This window comes from Ptiloglossa arizonensis, chromosome 5 (assembly GCF_051014685.1).
Source record: "Ptiloglossa arizonensis isolate GNS036 chromosome 5, iyPtiAriz1_principal, whole genome shotgun sequence".
Taxonomy (NCBI): Eukaryota; Metazoa; Arthropoda; class Insecta; order Hymenoptera; family Colletidae; genus Ptiloglossa; species Ptiloglossa arizonensis.
This window is the reverse complement of record NC_135052.1, coordinates 9,632,441-9,655,927: the sequence shown is the minus strand read 5'-3', so window position 1 is coordinate 9,655,927 and position 23,487 is coordinate 9,632,441. Positions and strand designations below refer to the sequence as shown.

Sequence of the window (23,487 nt, the reverse complement as noted above, 5' to 3'; positions counted from 1 at the left end):
GAAGAAAAATGTAAGATAATGAAAGATCCAATAGTACACTTTCACTTGTATTCATCCCGTCCCATCCCTGTTCGTTTACCGCGATTCTTACGTGCAACCAAAGGCGTGGTGCAACTGAAGTTCAACCAGCACGTTTCACCGTAGTATTAAGGTAAGAGTTTGTAAGTTACCTTATCATTCACTCTGTATGCCATTGTGACCTATATACTACTTGGGTACTAAATATATGTATGAAGGAGCATCTTTGAGAAGAAAATGGCATTCTGCGCGTGTTTCCATGGCTCTTTGTGCAATAAAAGCTTGAATCATAAGTATAATTCTCAATTGGTCTTAATCATATAATACAAGAAATTACTAACTCTTGAGACATCTCCTACTGCCATTTTGATACGTAATACTGATTTTCATTATATTTTTTCTCACTTAAAGTGACATTCAGAGTTGCATCAACTGTAGTCATTAATAGCTAAATTTTATTATTTACTGGAATATACTATTGCGTATTACTAGGTATAATCTATTTATATTTGGTTATCATATTTATGTATCGCTATTAAATTTTAATACAAATTTTGAGTATTGTATTTTTTTTTATAAACTCTAGAGATTTATTAACAGAACCTTTCCTCTAAATAATTCGATTTTTGAAGATCATTAGTATCCATAATTTTTATCATAACTATTTCATTGATCTTATCTAGCGTAGGAGGGAATAAACGGTAGCCTTAAGGCAGATTCTAACTATCGGTCTGTCAACCGTGTGTAGATTTTCAAGAGTATTTACGTTATCCGTCAGGCAACCGACCAGAGCCTTTCGTATTACTATGTTCTGTCGTCTCCTTGTGAAATGTTTAAACGGTGTTCGCTCAGTGATTTAGCAATTATTGTTATTTTACAGGTAGAAGAGGGGAAATTAACAAAGAAGACAGGTCGAAAAAAGTAGTAACTTAAAATTTTTATGTAAAAGAGAATAGAGGGAGAAATTTATACGCTGCGTAAAGAATTATTAAACAGTAGGGTAAAATGTCACAAATACTTTAAAACGTTTATATTTCAATTGAATGATTTATTGTCGAAAATCTTACCAATAATAATTGAAAAATACACTTCATTTAGGAAAGTTTTTAAAAGAATAAGAGTGTAGTTGGACAGCTAAAATAATAAATTATTTAGTTGCAATAATATGCTAATCTTTAACTCATTTTATCGCCTCGCCTTATTTTACTTTCGATTTTTATTGGTATTTATTCTCTTCAGTGTGTTCTCCAGAGTCCCCCAGTTCAGACATAGTTCCTTCGATGCATTTTAACTCTAACTTATTTCGCAAAACATCGAGGCCAACGAAATTGACTCGAGGTACATAATGTTGTACGAGTTTCAACACGGGCATAATACAATGTTGGCGACCGCAAACATTTTTAAATCCGGTTTTCTCAACTCCTTGGATACAAAAATCGTTTGAATTGTATCCTTAACCAAAGCGATACTCCGTTCGATCATACGTTTAAAAAAAATGCCAAGAAAAATGGAACAGTTGTGGGTAGGAATTTTTATCAAGTGAGTTTTACTTGTTTGGATCATTGTAACACTCTTTGTGCGTTAGCTATATTTTAATAAAGAAAGATATTCAGAAAGATATTCAAGAATAAATTTAAAGATCATCTTAATTTATAAAACGGGTATACAGAAATTAATAAATGATGAGAAATTATTGTGAAATATTAAGAGAGATATATTATTTTTGTATATTTTATTTCATCTATATTGAAATGAGTGAAAAACGCCAAGATGTATGGAACAACCTAATATTACAGTATTGACTTTCAGGTTGTCACAAGCTGCAGACCGAGTTGTAATACTTCCTTACAAAACCTGTTCCAAATATATTTAAATATATTTCAAGCCACACCTGTTGCAACGATGATTGTACTTTCGTGGAATAAATTTATACGTAAAATGGTATTCAAAGAAGCGTTGGAATAAAATCAGAACACTGGCAATGCGATAATCGTTAGTAACAAGAAGGAATCGCTTTTAAAAAAATGTGAAAGGATACCAGTAATGTGTGTAAACAAATAGGAGAATTTATTCGTATTATCGTATAATGACTGTTACATAGTGGAAATGGACGTCTCTCTGTTGTTTCTCGGTGTATGTACAAACATCATGTCGGGTTACAAGGCAATAACGAATCAATTCAAGCCTTGAATTGTTTGCAATCATTTGGTCAGTAGATTTTGTCTAATATCTTCGGTAGAGGTTGGAATTGTACGGTTGTCTGTAATCTGAATCATCGGGTCCGGGTGGATTGGCAGCAAGGGCTCGTCTGATAGCTTCTGGAATCGGAGGCGGTGTTGGCAGGTGGGCACCTTGAGGATGAAAGCCATTTTCGTCGGCCGTATATTCTACAGTGATGGGAGTGCCATCTGGCGCGGAATACGAAAATCTACCTTGGACAACCTGGAGAGAGGTGTATATCGAATTAGAGGTTCTTTGAAATCATAGTTTCTCTTGTTCAATACACATGTACTATATCGACGTGCAATATCGGCAAGTTGTAACTCACAAAATCGTGAATACAAGTCATTATTCTTAAGTTATAATCTTGAAAATTATAATATATGTATTTGAAAGAATATATTTTACCAAATAATAGTCACGTGCCATTTGGAGAGGTAAAAAGATTCGTACAATAGTGTGGAACTTGGAATATATTGTTTCTTTAACGTTAAGCATTACGTTATGTTTATAAATAGAAATATTTCTATTACTACCTTTGACGCGATTTGATATCGGAAATTGATTCCTATCTAGAGGACCACTGATTAATTAATATTCGCGGAATAGAATTTACGGTAATCTCTCTCTGGTAGTATTCGTTGGAAAGCCGGATTATTATTTAGCACAATATGTTTGTTTAAAATTAAAGTTATAGTTTTTAGTTACTAGATAATTGTCAATCGACTTAAAGTGAGTTTCGATTTTTGGTTTCGTCGAAAAAAAGATTCGCCACGTCAAATATATAGTCATATTTATCGATAGTATCATAGGGTCGTATAATGTACTGGATAAGTATATTAAACGTAGAGGCGTTTACGTTAGAGTAGGATGTAATAATTACCTCGTTTTGGCCCTGCCCAGCACCTTGAGGACGGCCACTTTCAGCGACTGAAATTCCATTCTCGGTGTCGTAGCTAAACGTATAGGTTCCATCTGGATAAGAATCTTTTTGTTGGCTACGAATAGCTATAAACCTTCCGGGAGAACTGTAAAAAGATTACGTTTCGTTATTCGAAACAACAAATACAGTATTTCCTAATCAGTCGGTACTACCAAATAGTGACAATTTCTCGGTCAGGTAGACGGAATTTGATCGCTTTTATCAAATGTGGGGATAATTTTGTAACAACTCCTCAGAAAATACTGTACTTTTGAAATTTATAAGTCTCGGCGATAATTTACTCAAAATTTGTATAATTTTAAATTTAGAATTTTTTTCTAACATTGAGGACATTAAGGAGATATTTAATTAATTTTAATAAAGAGACCGAATTTTAAAATCTTATGGCAAAATAGTGATTTAGTGTTCGTTATTGTTAAATTTCTGTTGAATCGAAAATAGAATTACGTACTTGTATTGTGGCGTGTACTGAGGTTGCTGGTAATTAGGTGCAGGTGTGGGCCTATATGCATTTTGATTCGGAAAACCACGGAACGATCCATATTGTCCTGAAGCGCAGCAGAATAAAGCAACGAAGATAAACTGCAATAATATAATACGTAGCGATATAAACTAAAGTATGAAAATACTTCAAACGCGGTTCTAATTGAATCTCATTTTTCCTTGACTTCCATAAATGTTGTACGGTACGTTATACAAACTAATATGCATCTAGTTAGCTGAATATTCTGTAATAATTTTTATACCCTACCGAGTTATTCGATATGGTTCTAATTAAATGTCATGAACTATGCGTATATAATTAATACAGTTCATTGTAAACCGAATTCATTCAAACGAGATCATCTACATCGTCTAAAGTATCTAGTCCATTCTTTGAAAGCTTTGAAAATTTAGTGGAACTTCTTCCGAATATAAAATCCATATTTTTACAAAGTTAATATAAAATATTTAGAAAAAAAAATTTGTACTAATCATCTTATCGTAACTGATCTATAAAGCGTCAGATATCGAGCGAAAGATTTGATTCCAATATCATTAATCAAAAGTATAGAACGTTCGTTAAAACGGTAGTAAATGAAGAGTTATATGGTGATCCTTCATGAAAGTAAGAAAAAAAAAGTACGTTGTAAATCGGTTGAAATTTTGATAGATCTAATTCTGATACTTCGGAAATTACGAGAATAGATTCACTTCAATTTCACGTCACTCGAACGCCGATAAGCGTGTATGGCGATCACTCACTAAATGTTGCATGATGACCGTTTCTGTGTCGTGATGTCGATTTGAGGAAGACCGAATCTGCAATACCATGTGCAAGTACAGCCGGCATTTATATGAAGACGGGCAAGAAGATTTTCCCTTCCCGTTCTCCTTCTTCATGCATTTAGCCACTCTCTTCGGAACTTCTAGTCGCCCTCGTATCATTGCCCCACCTCAACCCTGTTCACGAGGACCTTAGATTCTAACATTAATGTTACCACGGGTACATGAATCTTCCAGCGACAAGCATCAGTCGGTAGCAATTTGTTTTGTCGCGTATCAAATTCATTTGAGTATATAGAACATATCACGGTTGCATAAGATTCTCGTTTACAGTCTGCTGGATATAAATGAATTTAACACCGAAAATGCACGAATAACATTTAACACCGAATATTCATTGTACATTGATAAACGAGAGTATTGTTAATTGTTTTTTTTTTTCGTAAAAATTCGATTGGTTAAAATTTATATCCAGTTTGTATCTCACAACTTTATTCGTGTTTCGAATATACATTTATATTTGTAGTTTTCGTAATTTCGATATAAATGTTTTAAGTACAGTATTGTACATTTTCCAGATGTTACTTTTTACACTTTCTGTACGGACTATAATTTTCTATGTTAATAATTAAATGAATTTTTTGTGTTTAATCGTTTACTCTTTAAATATAAAAATTATTTTACACGTTGTTACAGAAAGTGCAATACTATCCAAGAAATGAGTAGTTAGTTTTCAAACGCGAGTTTAGTCTATTTTTGTTAATCTTTATACCTTGTACATGTATGTAAATATTTGATAGGGAGAAGTGGTATCAGCATAAGCTGTCTGGTACCAATGCATTTTTTATTTAAGTGAGATGCTACATTTTTGTGGTTCTCAGTCAAATAGTGGTTGCTGAAACCAGTTCAAGAGGTTATAACAAAAGGTCATTCCAGGCTGTAGAAGGTTGTAAACTTACTTTCTAGCGAATCTCTATTAGGTACTAAATTTACTTTCTTTTAAATATTTAAATATTCGTAGAGTGATATAAAATTTTTAATTACGAAAAATAATGAGGATGCTGGTCATGAGGTGAAGTAATAATACTGGTATATGTATAATGAAAATAATGTGAAAGAATCACAAACAAATGTAATGAAATAACAGTTTGCAATTTTATTTACGAATGATTGATGGTAACAACAGTGATAACTAATTTGATACTACACTATTTATACATCTTATATAAATATATGAAATAACATAAAAGACACAAAGGAATGTACAGTAGGTACAAAGGTATTCGTATAGTAATTAATTTCAAAAAACCCTTACATAAAAGCATTCACTAAAAAATGTTGGTAAAACGAAATAGTTTACGCATAACGTTCGAAGTCTTTAAAATAGATATTATAATGCAGAAAACTAACGTACTCAGATTCTTTAAGAAAAAATTAATAAATATAAACGAACTAGCGGAAGTGAACACGTAATAAGAATTCATATGATTTTAGCTTTCATACGATAATGTGTAATGTAAACCCGTCACAATCGGCTTCATGTAATGACTAATGATGTCAGTCAATTCATATACTATTATTGTTGTGACATGGGTTGAAAAGTACAGAAACTACTGTAGGAGAAAGGAATAGTTGTTTCAATTTGCACGATCAATGCAAAGTCTTTTAAAAATTTTTTGCATCATAAGCAAATTGAAGATACTTACAAATGATCAAAAAACTTGAAAAATAATCGAAATTACCCGTATCCATATCGTTTAGATAATATTTATTCTATAAATTTTAAATATAATATATAGAAATAATTTACTTTAAAACATTTTTTTAATAAGCGCAGTTTTACCAAATTTTTGTTGAAATTAATTGCTGTACAGATATCTTTTACGCTTATTCTCATTTTTTAATAATTAAATTCGTTATATGAATATAAACCGAAAAACATAGTTGTTGTATTTATATTATAAATTGACTAAAATTAAATTTTAAACTTTTCATTCTGGAATGCACGCATCTTCTCTAGCAATCGTTAGATAATTTACTTTATTACTTAAATGAATACCATTCAAATTCTTAATTTACCCAGAACGATCAATTTAATTTTTGCATTAATTTTTGGTATAATTTTTTTCTATACGTTTATGTTCTTAAAAATTCCATCGATCGTTAAAAATTATTTTTACAAAAAATGGTATTAAATTTATTATGTCACATTTCTTTTAGATTCTCGCTGCTCAACGAAATAAGGTGACTTTTCTAATTTTATATAAAACTGAAATGTTAATAATACTATTTGCTTTTTCCTGGTAATAAAGAGAAGGTCAGATGCGAAGCAAGATCTGTAGTGATGTTGCGGACGCAATTCGGAAGGTAATGTTCAACCGGATTCAGAACTGTGTGCAACCGATCAGTTTGCATAATTTCTAGGTTCGTTGCTCATCTGGGAGGATCCCAAAGGTATGCGCTCTATCCGTTTCTTTATGAGAGTCGAAGCGTTGCTGAGATGATGGGGCATACTTGAGCTGACGTGGTTAATAAAACGAGAAAGGTCAAACTAGATCCAAGTAACGCTTGCAATCTGGCTGCCACATCGTAAGATCTAGAATCGTCTTGGATAAGCTTTCTCGAAAAATTTCACGAATCGATCGCTTTTAAACCTCGGAAAACCACGCTTCAAACCAAGTTTGCCCAATCAAAAGCATTATTAAACAATTGCGTTTGGCTGTAAGCGAAACTATTGTCTGATTAAGTAACGAAAATTAAAAGATTCTTGTTTCTACGTAACGTTAAAATGGTAATTTTAATTTTAACGCGTGGTAATGCGAACCTCGTATATTCGAGCGTAGTCTTTAAAAGTAGGAGAAAATAGAGAAATAAGCGTAGCAATTATATTCAGCTCGAAAAGAGCTTTCGTTCTGCAAAGCGTAGAAGAATTCATTTAGAGGCGAAAACGCGCGTGCATGCAAATGCATTCGTTTAATCCTGGTTGTTTTACTTTTTTGACGCGAAATACAATCAAAATTCTGAGAATTTTAATAAGAACTTGTAAGAGTTACAAACTACGACAGAATAACAAGTATTGTTACATCGTTGACACATTGGAGTGCAAGAACACTCGACTATATTTATCTAATCGGATTATCTGAGTTGAATGTTACCTAATCTAGCCGTCCTTTGTAATTGAGCATGAAATGGTATAAATACCGAATGATGCAGCAAATGTCTGTTGGAGAATCTCTGTTGATATTTGTATAAACACTGAATCATGCAGTAAACTTCTGTTGGAGAATCTCGGTTGATATTTATTTCTTTTTGCGGTATTAAACACGTTACAGAGTATGATTCTCTAGAGAAGGAACAAATCAAATTTTGTATCCGAGAAACAGGTACCATCTTTCTGCAAATATTTAACTTCTTCAAGAACAAATTACTTTGGCAGAAATAAACAATTCAGACCGAACCCACATCTACCCGTATCGTGAAAATGTTATCGTGTTAATAAATTTAATTATAAATATTTAATCACGATATTATTGGTTACTTTCATGTTGCTATATTTAAAGTAATTTATAAAGTAAACGGATGCATATGTGGCAGTATCTCCGAAGAGGTTAAATTTTTTGAGAAAAGCTCGTTCGACGTGTATTCTATGAGATATCCGAAAATGATGGGTCGAGATAGAATATCTCAAGATAAATTGAATAGTCTTGTATGCTTTTGTAATGCAAGGTTTCATGACATAAGCAGTTATTGAAAAAGTTGACTGTCGAGATACTCATATCTCGGGCAGCCAAGGGTGTGGCGACACAAATACGGACTCACCGCGGGAAACATGCGTAGGTACAAAATCATATTCTATAGCACAATATTTAGAAAAGATCCCCGAGGTAGGGATCTGAGCGTGGTTGTGCGAATAGTGGGGATGATGACCAGGTGATGAGACAGTCACGTAACTATCGGGCGTGATCTGACTCTGTTTAAATGAAGTAAGGTGATGGAAGGATGACAAGACCGGGTATTGTATTGTTGCAAAATGTGAAAACTTTTAACGTTTACTATTTCAAAAATAGTTTGAACCATATGGTTGAAAATTGCATTTAATTCCTTGGTGTCGTTAGCTGATGTTATGTATTAAAAAATATTTGAAATAATTTTGACAAATTGAGACAAAAGTATAAGATGGTATTCGTATTAAAATATTATGAAAATATCACCACCAAAAAATTGAGGAGTAACTGTGTTCATGGGGACACCTGGTAGAAGAAGAAACTAAGCAAACCTTTTTTCTAAATTGTCGAGTTGTATCATTGATAGTTCTGTTTGGTATACAACCCCATAGATCTCGTTCTATTTTTCCGCTGTCTTCACTTTTGTCGAAGCATCATCTCATATTGTGGAATTTAGTAATCACAATGACGATAATGAACTTTAGGCGTCAACCCGCCGTAAATCATCCAGACAAGTGCAAGCATTAAACTCTGGCTATCATTAGTGCAAACTAGTACCATTGATCGACTTTCACAAGATGCCCAGCTACTTACGTCACTAATATCCCTATTATTTCACCGGTGAAAACGAAAAGAACCATCTCGAGAGACATTCCCGCTAAATTCGCGTAATGTGTTACCCAAGTAAAACTTATCGCTTATTTTTTATACAAAAATCTTATAATACGGTATACTCTTCATTTGAGAACGCTCGATACTTATTCTTAATATTTAGAATAAGTTGCATCGATTACCTATATCGATCTAAACCAGTCAACATAGTTTAAGCAAAGTAGATGAATATCATTGACATTAATTCTTAGTCGTGTATCGCAATACAAGAGTCAGCAATGTTCGTTTGAACAGAGAAAAGGATTTCAGATCTAAGATATAATATATTTAAAAATAATTAGCGCGCGTAGAAATGTGTCAGTCGATATCCGAAGTTTCGAATTATTTGAATCGTGCTCCGTACATCCGGCGCAAAAAGCTTGTCTATATCACCACCACAGAACGCACGAATACCGCCGGCAGAGGAGCGACCCCTTCCTAAGCGCGTGATATGCAAGGTGGGTGCGCATAAAATGATTATGCCATCGACTGCTGAATGGCGTGGATCACGACGGTGGGCACAAGCATTGTTATTTCATAGCGGTACGTGCGACTCGACGCACAGAGGTTAGTCACGTCTAGGTTAGATGTTTCGGAAGGTTAAAGTCGCTCCACCGTGCGATCGACGGCACAATGATTCTGCGCATCTACGGTGCGCAGCTGTCGAGCGCCTTACTGCGCGAAACCGAGAAGTTTGTCGCGAAAGAGTGACGTTGTGAACCGAGCCACTTATCCCTGGGATGGAACGAGTTCGTGTCATGGAATGTACTCCGGAGAACTCGAAAGTAGGGAACTGGGGACGGTATCGAGTTTCTGCTTAGTCGCAGGTATTACGAGGGTTGACTGAAACGTTTGATCTACAATAATACAACTCGTAATTTCATCGAGAGTTTCTCTTATCAGTTCTCCACAGCATATCCCTTGGTTCGAAGGATTGTCCATACTTCTACAGATGCACCGCATTCCGCTTTCTGATTGGTAGAACGTGTCCATGCCTTTCGTGTATCTGTGGTAGTTTGGACAAGATTGTTCGTATCGACTGCTCTGTGAGAAGCTGAGATTCTCTGGAAAGAATTGCGGATTGTATCGGTTCACACGTTTCAGTCAGCCTTCGTACGCTTGAAACAAAAATTACTCGTCTACATTCCCCTTGCACATGGTATTCCCTTTAATCTGGGAATCATCTTTCTAGCTCCCAGCTACATACCTTTCCGCGGCGCAACGCTCAAGTGTACCGAGGCTCGTGGCTCTAACCTCTTTGATCCGAAGATCACGAACTGTAAAACGAAATCCCCCCACAGCGCATTGCTACCAGAGGGGTATTTGACTCGGAATAACTAGTCCTTTCATCGTTATTCGAGTCACAGAGCGACCGGTACGGAAGACCCGTTAGACTCCAATCTCCAGCAGTTGTGAAGATTTTCTCTTGGGTCATCTTTACTGCTCGAGTACAATACGATTCCACCGGGAATATAACACGGTCCAGCTACACACCCGATGTCAGTGGTTTACGTCGCTCGAGGGGGAATTACGGCTCGGTTCGTGCTACCCTTTCTCTAACGCGGTACGCTTCTAGTTGTTGTGCAATTAAAACGCTAGATGGCGTTACTACAATTGTGTGACGTAAGTGCGCAGAATCATTATACCGTTGATCGCACAGTAAATAGTTTAAATTACTATTTACTAAACATCGGCAACATTTCTGAGACCCATCTTCTTGTCAGAGATGACATTAATACCTTCGATATAACGATTTATAACAGTTGACTGAGATTTATCATTGAATAAGCTCTCCAGATTTCGATAGTTAGTAACCTTTAAGAGATGGAGCTGATTAAACTGTGTCGTGAAAAATATCATTCGCTAATGATGTTGGAACAGTAACAATGATATCCAATATTTAGCTTCTTCAAGTGCCTTTCGTATATATGAAAGGTAAAATTTAACTGACAGTCAGATGACTTCTCCATTTGAGTTCTGACCTCCTTTTCTGTTTTGTTACACGTAACGAACGTTGAAAGAAACTCGTCTTGTCATATTTTAACTCAGCGATTTATCAACATCTAGAATCATTCCGAATTCGATTACATTGGTTCAAAATTAATCATTTGACGACGGAATATTACGCTGAAATCATTGACCTTAATGAGCAGATTCTCCCGACTTTATTCTTCGTAGTAACAAAATGAAATAACTTTTATCAACTTGTACTTGTTTGTTTTAAAATTATTTGTTGCCAAAAATTACAAATCTGTTATTTACTTTTATTTATATTGTTTTATGTACTATGTTTTTCTCTACACTATGTAACTGGGAATATCTCACACGAGGTATTCAAGCTTTAAATATACTTTTTTTTAAAGACCGAATATGTTATATAGTATTGTATATATTTTAATAGTTACAAAAACTTTTCTTAACAGCAGTAATTTAAATTTAAGGGATGAATGTATTCTCCACAGCTTCAACCCTTTAATGTTATCTTGAGAATGAATGAAAACGCAAAATAGTATTTTGGACAGATGTTTTATTGTTTTTTACAAAAAATAATACGATGCACATACTGATAAGGGATTCTTTTTTTTCAATTATTTTACCTACACTATTGCAAGTATATACAAATTTAAAGGTATTTTGATCGTTTGAAATACTATTTACAATCGCAGGTTCTTTGGTCTGAATTTTTGAAAAGTGACAAATTTTAGTTATGAATTATAAGGTCGGCAATATGATGCGTGGGATGCGTTGAAATCCTTTTACCTACATTCGTGCGGTCGGTCGATGGGTCGGTCGTTGTGCAATGGACAAGAAACCGATGATTTGCTTTCACTGACTCACCTTTAACGTGATATTACGATTACCATTAGCATTAATCCGATTGGCACTTCGGTTATTCTTCCTAAAATCTCACACCTATTAAAATCGCATAACTCGGTACTATTTAGCGATACCTTCTATCTTCACTTTGTTGACAATGGGACGTTACAACTATCAACCCGGGATATCGATGAACGTTTTTGTAAAGCGAATCCAGAGATCGAACAATGACACGCTGTAGAATATTTCGTTCTGACGTGCATTCTTTATGAACAATTAGAAGGCCCAAAGGTCTTTGTGTTTGACTACTTTGGAAGTAGGTGTGTTGGGTGAATACGAATAGGGGATTGCGAGTACAGTCGAAACCATTTATCATGCAATGAGTCGACACGACGAGATGCCATAACAGTTGTACCGACTTGTTCCACGTCGTTTTTCCCATAGACCTTGCCAAATGTTTCTGAGAAATAATGCGCTTCATTGTAAGAAGAAGTACTCACGATTCGACGCTTCTATTTCGCAGCTGGAATCGACCAGAGAACGTTTATAACTGACCGTCGAACGGCCATACACGTTCTAACCTGTCGTTCATCAAACTTGTACCAAGCCAGGTTTCATGACAGCGACGTACTGCCATCCAACAGGATCACGCCGCACGACAGGTTGTACAGCAACCCCACACACTTTACAATTATCGCTAGAGCAGCTACATCAACCGAGGTTGTATAATTTAACCTTTCTCAATGTGAGATCTCTGGTTCACAGAAGGACCAACCTCTTGTACCAATAGTGACATGACGGTTTTGCATAATTTTCTCGAAATTTTTGCACGATGATTTGGAACACGACTTTGCTTCTACTTGTCTTCTTTGTCTTTTTACTTTGTCTTCTTTGCATGTACACGACTTGAAACGCATCAGGTGTGGTAAAATATGCTGGGTTCACAATTGATGCAAATTTCGTCTGCGAACCGATGTCACCGATATTGGAATCAGTTGGTAGATTCAAATAACTGCATAGCTCTTTAGTTCATAATTTTACACTTTTGATATAAAAATAGGCTTTATCGACAAAAGAGGTTTATAGGAAAGTGGTCAGAAAAGTTTGAGAAGCACTGATATAACTTGTACGATAAATCGTACCACCTGTGATCCCTAGAAGACTCGCTGCATCGTAAGTGGAAGGGTTGAGGTTCGAATCCAATGACCTCACATTTCTTTTCAACTTTTCCTTCTATTAATTAAATTTCCAGCGTTAGAATGACACCACTATCTCATATACCTAATAATTATGAAGTCAGTCGTTATGCAGAATACTCGTAAAAGGCAAAGTGCAAATGGCGGAAAAATACTGGTGAACTCTAAGATAAAAATATCGAACAGATTTGTTTAAAGGAAGGCTCCAGAAGTGCCACCACAAGTATAGAATAGAATTGAAAAATAATTCTTTTAAATGCTACAAGGCAATTAGACATTACAAATATTTTACTGGTCAAAATTATATCGTTGGCAGATTGTTACAACTATAAACATATTTTAATATACGAAAGATTTAAAAAGTTCCTTTTGTAGTCTAGAAAGGTGTACAATTTAAAAATAATTAAAGTTTTTGATTTGTGTTTATAATTTATCATCGTTGTCTCACTATTCTTCAGGAGTTTAATACATAAAATAAGAATGCACAACTTGTTATGATATTTATATATTTATACATACATATTATACATTTTAGTAACATAGGCATAGTAACATAGTGTAGTATACTGTAATACATAAACACACTGGTATTTGTATACCTAATCCGAACGTTCTTTTTCGGATTTCTTCTCTCTTTCTTAACTTTCTCTCTATATGTTTGTCTTTAGTTTTAAAACAAGTAAAAGTGTAAACTTTGCTTTCCGTATTTATAGGGAAAGTGAAAATACTAATTGATTAGAGAATACACAAAACATAAATCTAGCACGGTCGATAAAGTAGGCGCTTCGCATTAGAATCAGTAAAGCAAAGCACTAGTCTTTGTGGCAGGATTTCAACACGGGTCCAGTCATTGATTAATAAATTAACTGACAGTACAACATAGAGAAGAGTAATTTAACACTCTGATGTTTAATTTCCAATCGATTTCTACGTGTCGATCAATATTCAATTTAAGTAAATTTAAGAAAACTCGATACTTCCCACGATTATAAATATTAAGGCTATTCTATCCTTTGATTACATTTTCTTGTAATCTTTTAACATTCTAATTACAGTTATGCTGTATCATTTATATCGTGCGATGGCATAAAACTAAATTTTTGTTTGAAAAATTTCTTACTACTTATTCTGCAAGGAGAGATATGCACAAATAAATAAAGCAGTCATATTATCATAATAAGTAATACCTAACGTCTATTTTTGAATATCGTCGATTATATTCATTTTTATGTAATTTTCTAAATTCGTTTTCTTCTACGAATATCATTTGCAATTCTAATACGTAAAATTACATTTATACTTGAACGTATTAGAAAGCAAGATCATAATCGAACGATAGACATTTTTTGTCATTTGTAACCATTCAAAAGAATAACTGAGAAGTCATAATTCTTGTTCTCCTTTTATAAATTTAAGACATACGCTTCGGTACGTACTTTAAAATTATTTTACAAAACAATGACGTATTTAATTATTACTTTGAAAGGTTAACATTTTGAACACAGAACAATGATGAACATTATTCAAAAATACTAACTTATATTTAAAAAAAAATTTTCATTCGTCTATGTTGTACCGTTTATATTTGTCTCGAAATGAGTATTCCATAAACGAGACACGAATGACGATATTTCTTAGTATCTGTTGTAAGGTTCTTCCTCCTCAGGATGGGCTGCATTGTGAGCTAGAGCACGTTGTATCGCTACTGGTATTGGCGGTGGCGTTGGTAAATGGGCACCGTTAGCTTGAAAGCCATTTTCATCGGCAGTGTAAGTTACCAAAATCGGTGTACCATCCGGCGCGGTATAACTAAATTGTCCCCTTACAGATTCGATCTGATTTGGTCCAGGAAATTTCGGTACACCTTGTTCTGCTACAGATATGCCATTTTCCGTGTCGTAACTGAAACAAAGAGAAAAACTTAACAAACGTTGTTCTTGCACATTGTACATCAACGAATTGTCACGTTCTCGAACGTAACGGTAAATTAATAATGCAATGCAAAACTTTTACCATTTCTGCTTTCAAAAATAATCACTCAACAGAGTAATATATCCTGTCAAAAATTACAGACACTTGTTTGCGTATATTATTTACATTCCGTGCGATATCGAAAGCAAAATGAAATTTTATGCCTTGTTAATAATACACTACACGTGCAAGAGATTCCAATAGCTACGATCCAATGACCGCTAATGATATATTACACGTGTTAGCCACAGCAATACGTAATATTATTTAAATTCCGTGCAACATCAGAAGCAAAATTACATTTGAAATGTTACTTGTTAATAGTACGCTATACGTGCAAGAAATTCCAACAGTTACGAGCTAACGGCTATTAATGATACATAAGTGAGCTACGGCGATGCACATTACATTTCATTGTCATATTGTGTATACAATAAGGTCATTGGGTGGTCGCCCACAACATCTTCATAAGCGTCATTTATTATTGTGGAAAATGGCACGCGAGTTATTCGTGAAAAATTGAAGAATCGGCAATCGTTCGACTGTAACGCCACCTTCACGATACGAGGTGGAGCTTGTCCGATTTGCTAAACGACAAATGTCATAGGAGGGGCTCACTCTAGCCACCGACCTCAAAGTGCAGTAGACAGTATGTAGGTAGGTAGGTAGGTCGATCGTAATTATTCCATTGTGTAATGTGTTATTGCTAACTGCGCAGCCGTCTAACACGAATGATTAACATCAAAGCTAATTAGATATCTTTTCACAGCTGAGTATCCTGTAGAACCTCCTCCTCTTCCTCTTATTTCGTTCTTCTCTCGCTTCTTCCTTCGTAAGCCTCGCGTGTCCGTACACTCGTTCTTAGACTGGTGTTCGTTTGCGCGCTATAGCGAGTAGACTAATTGTCCATGTATATACATTTTCAGCCCGTGATCGTTCAATTAACACCTTTATCTTTCTCATTCAGCTTCGACAATTTTCATACACAAAGTTTCATTCTTGTATACCAACGTAGCGTTCTTTTTTACGAGCATATTACTCATCCGCCGATGACGATTAGATCACTCACTACAGATTTCGGTATCAAAGTTTGGATCAGCTTCGCTGTTGAATTTCGCAAATTTCTCAGGTAAGTCACGCATTATATGGTGTGCTTGAACGCGTCGTATTATTTTCTACTTGTTAATTTCTAAAGGAAAATGTAAACGACCTTGAGATATTCTTAACGGCTCTACCTAACCGTATCGACACATAGAGCGATTACGGTTACCCTTATTAGACGCGGAGTCCCTTTTTCTAACCGAAAATTTTGAATTTTAAAATACACGATATTCGTACTCTTGATATATTAAGTCTGTGTTATTTGACTTTTAAATTGTATTCACGAAAACTTGTATATTACAAAATGTTAATATCCTGCATAGATATTAAGTTTCACAAGATTTTCTTGATAAAACAATGTTTCTTGACGCCGAGGAAAATCTCATCAAACTATCTGAACTGTAACGAGCACATCAAGGCGCGTTTACATTTACTGGACGATGACGAACGAATGAAACCGAACGATACGTTTTGTTATATACATAGATATGTACATATATACGGCAGTTCGGATACGAACGAAGATTCGTTCGCGTTTTGTGATGTTCCAAAACATGTCAGTACATCGTTAAGGATTCGACAAAGAGAACATCTATAACGTGTACGACGTTGATTTTGATCAAATCGAACAGTTTGCGAAGTAGTCAAAAAAATGGCACGTGAACAATTTTTATCTTGGAACTTGGTACAGCAGGGTGGTACAAGTGGTACATGTGTTCTCGGTGAGCTTCGTCAAGGGAGAGTTGTCAAGTTGTAACTGTTGAGGGAAATCCGTGCGCAAGAAGTTCTTTTCAAGGTAGATAACCGCGCCATTGAAGCGTAGTGGACTCAAGGGTACAAGAGAACACATCGTATGTGTCACGAAGGCGAGTGGAGATTAACATGTATTACCAATCACCGACTATTCATCACGATTCGACAGAAGCTCGTTCGCCACCGTTTGATAAGTGTAAACGCACCTTTAGTTTGTCAACGCGCCCTGCCATGGATAGTTAAGTACCGATAGTATCGAAAGTGCTAGGAAAGCATGAAACTATAAGCGATAGAAATTTGTAATCAACATTAAAGGGATTACATATAGCAGCAATAAACGTAACTAAATATTTTTCTTTATTCCTAACGTTACAGAATTGTTCGAAATAAGTAAAAAGAGATCATTGAACGTTTTTACAAAAACAGCCGGTTTTTAATCGAAGGTATAACAAGTTTTTAAACGAAAAAGTATCAGAGTAATGAGATACGGTTACTGGAAATCATAGTCGATATAGTACTGATTAATGAACCTTGTATGTTCTATTTGCTAATGTATTAAAGTTATATGTAGAGTGGATTACGGCGGATATGTATTATACAACTGAGCGTAGATAGATTCTTTGTTTGAAGAATAATTGAGAAACGGAAAATAAAATTGTTCAAAACTCGAGAACGTTGATTTTGAAAATTTGTTGGGTACGCCAGCGAATAAATGCGACTGGACTAACGTGTCTGTCCATTTCGCACTATTTCTACTTATATTAGTATTTCTAAACGTTACCGGTGATATAGTATCATCTGCTTTTATTCAGTTATAACTAGTTAGACGGTAAGATCTTTTTAAGGGTTTAATCAATGTTAAAAGTTGTCAACATTTTCGTCAGTGTTCGTATAGTGTTTTAATAAACTCTATTTTTAACGTGGATAGAAATATTGAAAATATTTTCGACGAATTTTTTTGCATCGAAAACAGGAATCGACAAACGAGACGCTACTTAAAATAATTAACAAATTTGTAAATTATATATACAAGTACGAACAGTTAATATTAATAAATGAAAGAAATTCATCGATAAGGTGAGCCGAAGTGCAGTAGAAAGTGTCAAATATCGGTCAGCCGTACAGAATTCTGTCTGTCATCTTTGAGTTTAGTTCAAGATATCTAATTTACTCAATTGAATCGTTTACGTTTCGATGAATGTTGAATTATTTCGCTGGTTAGATAGGAAAGCACTACAGTTTTCGCCAGAAATATAGATGAAATGTTTAATGTCGTATCAGGGATAAACGTTGAAGACGCAACGATAATATGTCTCATGCTTTTGCGTGCAATATTTAAAATTGAAGTAAATGTAAGAGTACGTGAAATTGTACTTGGAAATTTAAACACAGTGTATACATTTAATTTTTCGTTCCAGTTGTACGAAAGTAAAGAATGATCGTAAAAAATGTAAACTAACTTTTTTTGCGTTAGAACGAGGAAACCCATTCTTTACGAATGTTTATCTTTCCGTTATAAAGAGAAATATCATTAATGTGCTTGTAAAAAAATTGAAAATTTGATAGTATTCTTTCACAAACAAAGTAGCCGATAATAGATTGAAAAGTGACGTGCATAGACGCTGGTGTGTTTTTAGAACCGAGAATAAACGAGATACTTCGAGCGTGTCGAGATCGCGTTTGCGGAAACGTACCTCGACGTCGCTTATCGTTCTGTCGACGTTCAGGACGTTGTAGAAGGACGATCTCACCTGTAGGAGTACGATCCATCCGGAGAAGAGTCTTGTGATTGTCGCAATATAGCGAAACGTCGGCCGTAATAATCAGGATTGTACACGTATCTATTCGTTTGTGCGCATGCCATCGCTGTGAATCCAAACAAAATTATCTGAAAAATATAAATTACTGTAATTAATTACTATCTACGATATATTTACTACTCCGTTAAAATGGAGTATTCTTTTCTCGATTTCGAAACTCAATACCGGATAAAATAATCATTGAAATTAATATTATTATTAAATGTGAAATTATAAGATTTCACATCGTATATGTACGTTATTGAAATTTTAATTTTTTCATTGGAAATTAAATACATTGTTTTACACCAAGCATGTGAATATACTGTATATCATTCATCGGTAAATTAATATATTAAAAAAACATCGACTGTAGAATGTATTAGAATAGGCTCGATAAATGCATCGATGTTTGCAAAGCTTGTGACACTGATTTGTTGAATTTGGAAATGTATATAAAATGAACAGAAAATCTATAAAATATGTTGGTTGTAAAATTATCAAATATGACGATTACGTGTATATAACGGTATATATAATTTTTTAGATACCTCGTGCGATAAAGATAACGAAAAAAAAAGAACAATTCTGGAAGGAACTGCGAGTCGTATTGGGTCAGACGTGTCAGTCAGCCTTTGTAAGGCTTGCAACTAACAATAAGCAAAATCTATACAATACTGCCCACATTTCCCTTACTCATGGTAGCACATTCCTCTTAATCTGGGATTCATCTTTCTTTCTCCCACCATTACTTGTTTTATACTCGGTTGGGTCTGTCAATGAACACTTCCTGCATTCTGTTTGAAATTTATCCGAAACAGTGGATTTAACGACTAATAATTTTCATTTATCGATTTCGATCGAAAACGAACATTTATTGACATTGAAGATATTGCATTAACGATTATTATTAGTGATAAATAAATGTGGAGCGACACATTTTCAACTGAATTTCAATAGAATTTAAGACAATTACACGTGACGCATATTCTTCTCATATTCAATTAATACTACTCGATCAATCGATAAGCTCGTTTCTACTTATTTTCAAATACAAAGGTAATTATCATTTTGGTAATTCTGGTGAAAATATAAGGAATTTTGTTACACGATAAAATGATCTTTATATTTGACATAAAACTTCTCAAACAACTTTAACTTTCACGGAGAATAGTATTGCGCACTTACTTTATTACACGTATTAGTCATAAAGAAGGGCCGATAGATGGGTCACAAGTGGGCAGGCAGATACATTACTTATGAATAATTATATGCAATTGATGCATCGCATTCTTCACTATAACTATTTTATCTCCACTATGAATCGGTGAATTAATTTATGTCAGTGGAGGTACATTGTTCGATAAAGCGATTGGGAGTCAAAGAGCATATACATATATATCAATTTCGTTGGAAACATGCTTCCGTTAAACTCGGTGTATGTTTAAAAATCGTATGAATTTAAGTGGACTTATATAATCAACTTCGACGATCATATTACGTTGTTAGTAGAGACTGAACGAATGTAACTTATTAATTGGTAATTTTGTTTTGATTCTATCGTACTTTGTATTGCAAGTAATTGATAAGTTTATTTTTGAAAACCTCAAAATACTTTCTGCAATTTGTTTACAAATTAAAAGTCTTATATATTTTTACCAGTATTTTTGGAACAACAAATTATCATTAAACTCTTTGTAGAAAGATCTTGTTTTTTTAAATGTTGAATCAATCGTCAAAGGTTTTACTATTGTTCGTAACTTTATTTAAACGAAAATTAAAAACGGAGCAGAAGATCATCTCGAAGGGTTTCTATCTCAAACAACCGAAGTAAGTAGGGAACTTCGGAGAGTCTTAAACGTTCTAATTTTGTGTTCTTGAAATACGATATTTTCACTGTAAGTTTTGTAATTTCGAGATTTCGCAGTAACGGTAATTCGGACGATGTCAACATTGAAGAACTGAATTAAAAGTGTAAAATGAATTTAGAATGCGGGACTGAACTCACAAGAATTTTCATGATGTCTGCGCAATAGGAAAAATTCAATATCCTTGGTCAGTCGGGATGGCAGATGGCCCCAATACGATCCTCAAACAGAGATACTCGGTTTGCGATCCACTCAAATCTCGAAAAAGACACGTGACAAGAGGTTGTTCAATCTGGTGGTGTGTTACAAGTATGCAACCGGACGGATCACGTTGAGGCTATATAGTCGCCACAGTACCCTGCTTCTGCCTCCTTCGTGCCCCGCCACTGTTTTATAGCGGTTGAAGGGGAGAATACGTCTTATGTATTCGCGTAATTCATGAACAGGGTAGCGATTGCATCTGCGATCGTCTGATGAATCCGGTTAATTGTAGGGTTATTTATATGTCAGACATCTATACCTGTATTTTAATATGCATTATTTATGGAATATACAAGGTGTTTCCACATAAAACGATAAAACGGTGTGGGTATGTTTTATGAGATTGAACAAGACAGGAGAGAACATGCTATGTAAACATGTGAGAGAAGAAAACACACTATGTAAACACGCGTTCAAAAATTCTTTATTCAAAAATAAGAACTCAAAATACCATTTTTTTAAGTATGTATAATTGATTATTATCGAAAGTTATTCTTTGTATATCGCATACGGGATAACTCGTTGTTTGTAAATAGAATTAGGAAGCGGGTGATTTTTATAAAGAAATAAGTCGAAAGTGCAGATTACAATTCTTGTAAGTAAATTCTCATTTTCGAGAGACAATTTTGAGAATCTGTCAGGTACACGTGCATTTAATTGTGAATTAATGTAGGAGATCTCACTGCAGCCATATACCAGTAATTACGAAAGTGGTTTCACTTTGCATATTATTTTAGCGCAGATCAATGTAACAGATAATGTGTGATAAATTCAATTTTTCTAGATTCTTTACTTACGCAACTTTTGTAATCACTAGTATATATTTAGATTGGATTTCGAGCTAATCGATTAAAAGTAGGTGTGAAATTAGGACATTTACTTGATTTATCAATGTCGAAATTGTTCAAAATGTTCCCTTTACACATTGCCCTCTACGAAGTATGTTAACATGAATGCCTGAAAGTGTATCTTGTACTTTTAATTCCTGGAAAATTAAAACGATCTTCGCAGTTAATTCTGCAACACTTCAATGTCAAGTTCGTGGTAGCCTCATGCTGATGCGATTTTTAAACGCAACCAAGCGAGGTATGAGTTGTAAAAAACGTTGCTACAATTTGCACTGTGAAGTGCAGGAGTACCTAACAGATTTTCGAAGTCGTTTCCAAGGAAACGAAAGTTCATTTCCAATCGTTTATTCTATAATTTTGATTCATTGGCTAACTTATCGATTTCCGATAATCTGTGTATTTTCAGTTGCGCTACCAGTAACGAATCACTCTATATATGTACGTAACATTACTTTTCTCTTCGTTCTAAATTTCGTACACTTCGTATCCATTCCTTCGATTAAAAAATTTCGTTAAAAGTTTAACGAACAAAAAAAAATTTCTATTAATTTTCCAATTTTACTTACCTTCCCTCAGTACCCTACACTTTTAATTGTTCACCAATATACATTTACCGTAACGTTTCGATATTTCCGTATTCGTAATCCGCTCTGCCGAATCGATGCTTGTTTCTTGTTCAATCGTAAGAGTGATTTCAGTTTCGCATAAATTTTCTCCGCTCGTGAACCGCTTGCAACCTTCGTACGAATTATTACATAAAATCATTGTTTGATTAAACGATGGCGAAAAGAATATGTTACCTTCGACAAAGTGAATTTCAAGTAATAAAAAAGAAGATAATCGGCGATGATGCTAAGTTCCCAATACGTTCTCTTCGCTCGGTTTCAATGTAGTTCTTCTTCATAAAAATTAATGATGCGTTTCTCAATTCAATTCACTTGCTACTTCCTTGTTAGCATTTGAAAGGATTTTTTACGTGGAGCCAGTTATGCACAGGTAGCAGTTCTCTCGCTCGTACGTGTACTCGTGTGTTTAACCATATTACCGTTTACCCGCAACGGATAAGAGTCTGAGAAGTTTAACACGATGGTACGCGGCCATCAAATAGCAGTCATTAGGTCGCGCGCTTTGCAATGTCTCGTAAGACGCGGACCGCGGCGACCTCGCCACAGGATTCAGATCGCCGGATTTGCCACGGATCATCACAGGGCGTATTCCTTTCACTGGCTGTCTGTTACGAGCAGGATGCACGATGCAACGATTCACTGCACCGCATCGGCGATCCTTGCGACATTCTCTACATACAACACCGATGTATTCTCGTTTTCGAATCTATCGATATTTTGGCACGCGAACCTATTTAAAATCGGCTCACCTCGTTCTAGCGCGATATTCGTGCATCGAACATTTTTATTATTGGTTTTAGGTCGGATCGACCAATAGAATGGAAAATTTTGAAAAATTTGATTCGTTTTGAAAAATGTTCGATGCTTAGCGATAATTCTTCGAGGTGCTTCGAACGATCTTTTGTAAAGGAGAAATTAATATTGTAAGGCAATCGGTAGGAAGTTTGTTGCAACAAAGGATAGGGCGATCCACGATAATTTGGTGTTAATTTTCGTATCCGACAGGACAATAGAATAATTTGGTAGTGAAGAAAAATTGTCGGACTGTTTCATAATCCAAGGTCTGTAAACAGTGTGAAGAATGGAGTGTTTCTTACACGTGAACAAATATTTCTGTGTTTCGTCCATTCTATCAAATGTACTGTTTCTTTTTAAGAGTATATGTACTGAACATATTTTTAGAATAACTATCTTTTAATCCAGTT

The 23,487-nt window shown here is 34.8% G+C and overlaps 2 protein-coding genes across 2 annotated transcripts; both read right to left on the bottom strand.

The window, feature by feature from the left end:
• Positions 1-2,241: 2,241 nt before the first annotated feature.
• LOC143146578 (endocuticle structural glycoprotein SgAbd-2) lies at positions 2,242-4,456 on the bottom strand. The gene is made up of 4 exons (XM_076310994.1): positions 4,427-4,456; positions 3,633-3,763; positions 3,122-3,266; positions 2,242-2,460 (listed from the first exon to the last, which is right to left on the bottom strand). The coding sequence occupies exons 1-4, from the start codon at positions 4,436-4,438 to the stop codon at positions 2,242-2,244; spliced, it is 507 nt and encodes a 168-aa protein (XP_076167109.1). The 5' UTR covers positions 4,439-4,456.
• A 9,094-nt stretch (positions 4,457-13,550) lies between these two features.
• On the bottom strand, positions 13,551-20,833 carry LOC143146524 (endocuticle structural glycoprotein SgAbd-1). The gene is made up of 3 exons (XM_076310835.1): positions 20,688-20,833; positions 18,632-18,768; positions 13,551-14,957 (listed from the first exon to the last, which is right to left on the bottom strand). Exons 1-3 carry the CDS (start codon positions 20,697-20,699, stop codon positions 14,690-14,692), a joined length of 417 nt encoding a protein of 138 aa, XP_076166950.1. The 5' UTR covers positions 20,700-20,833; the 3' UTR covers positions 13,551-14,689.
• Positions 20,834-23,487: the final 2,654 nt, after the last annotated feature.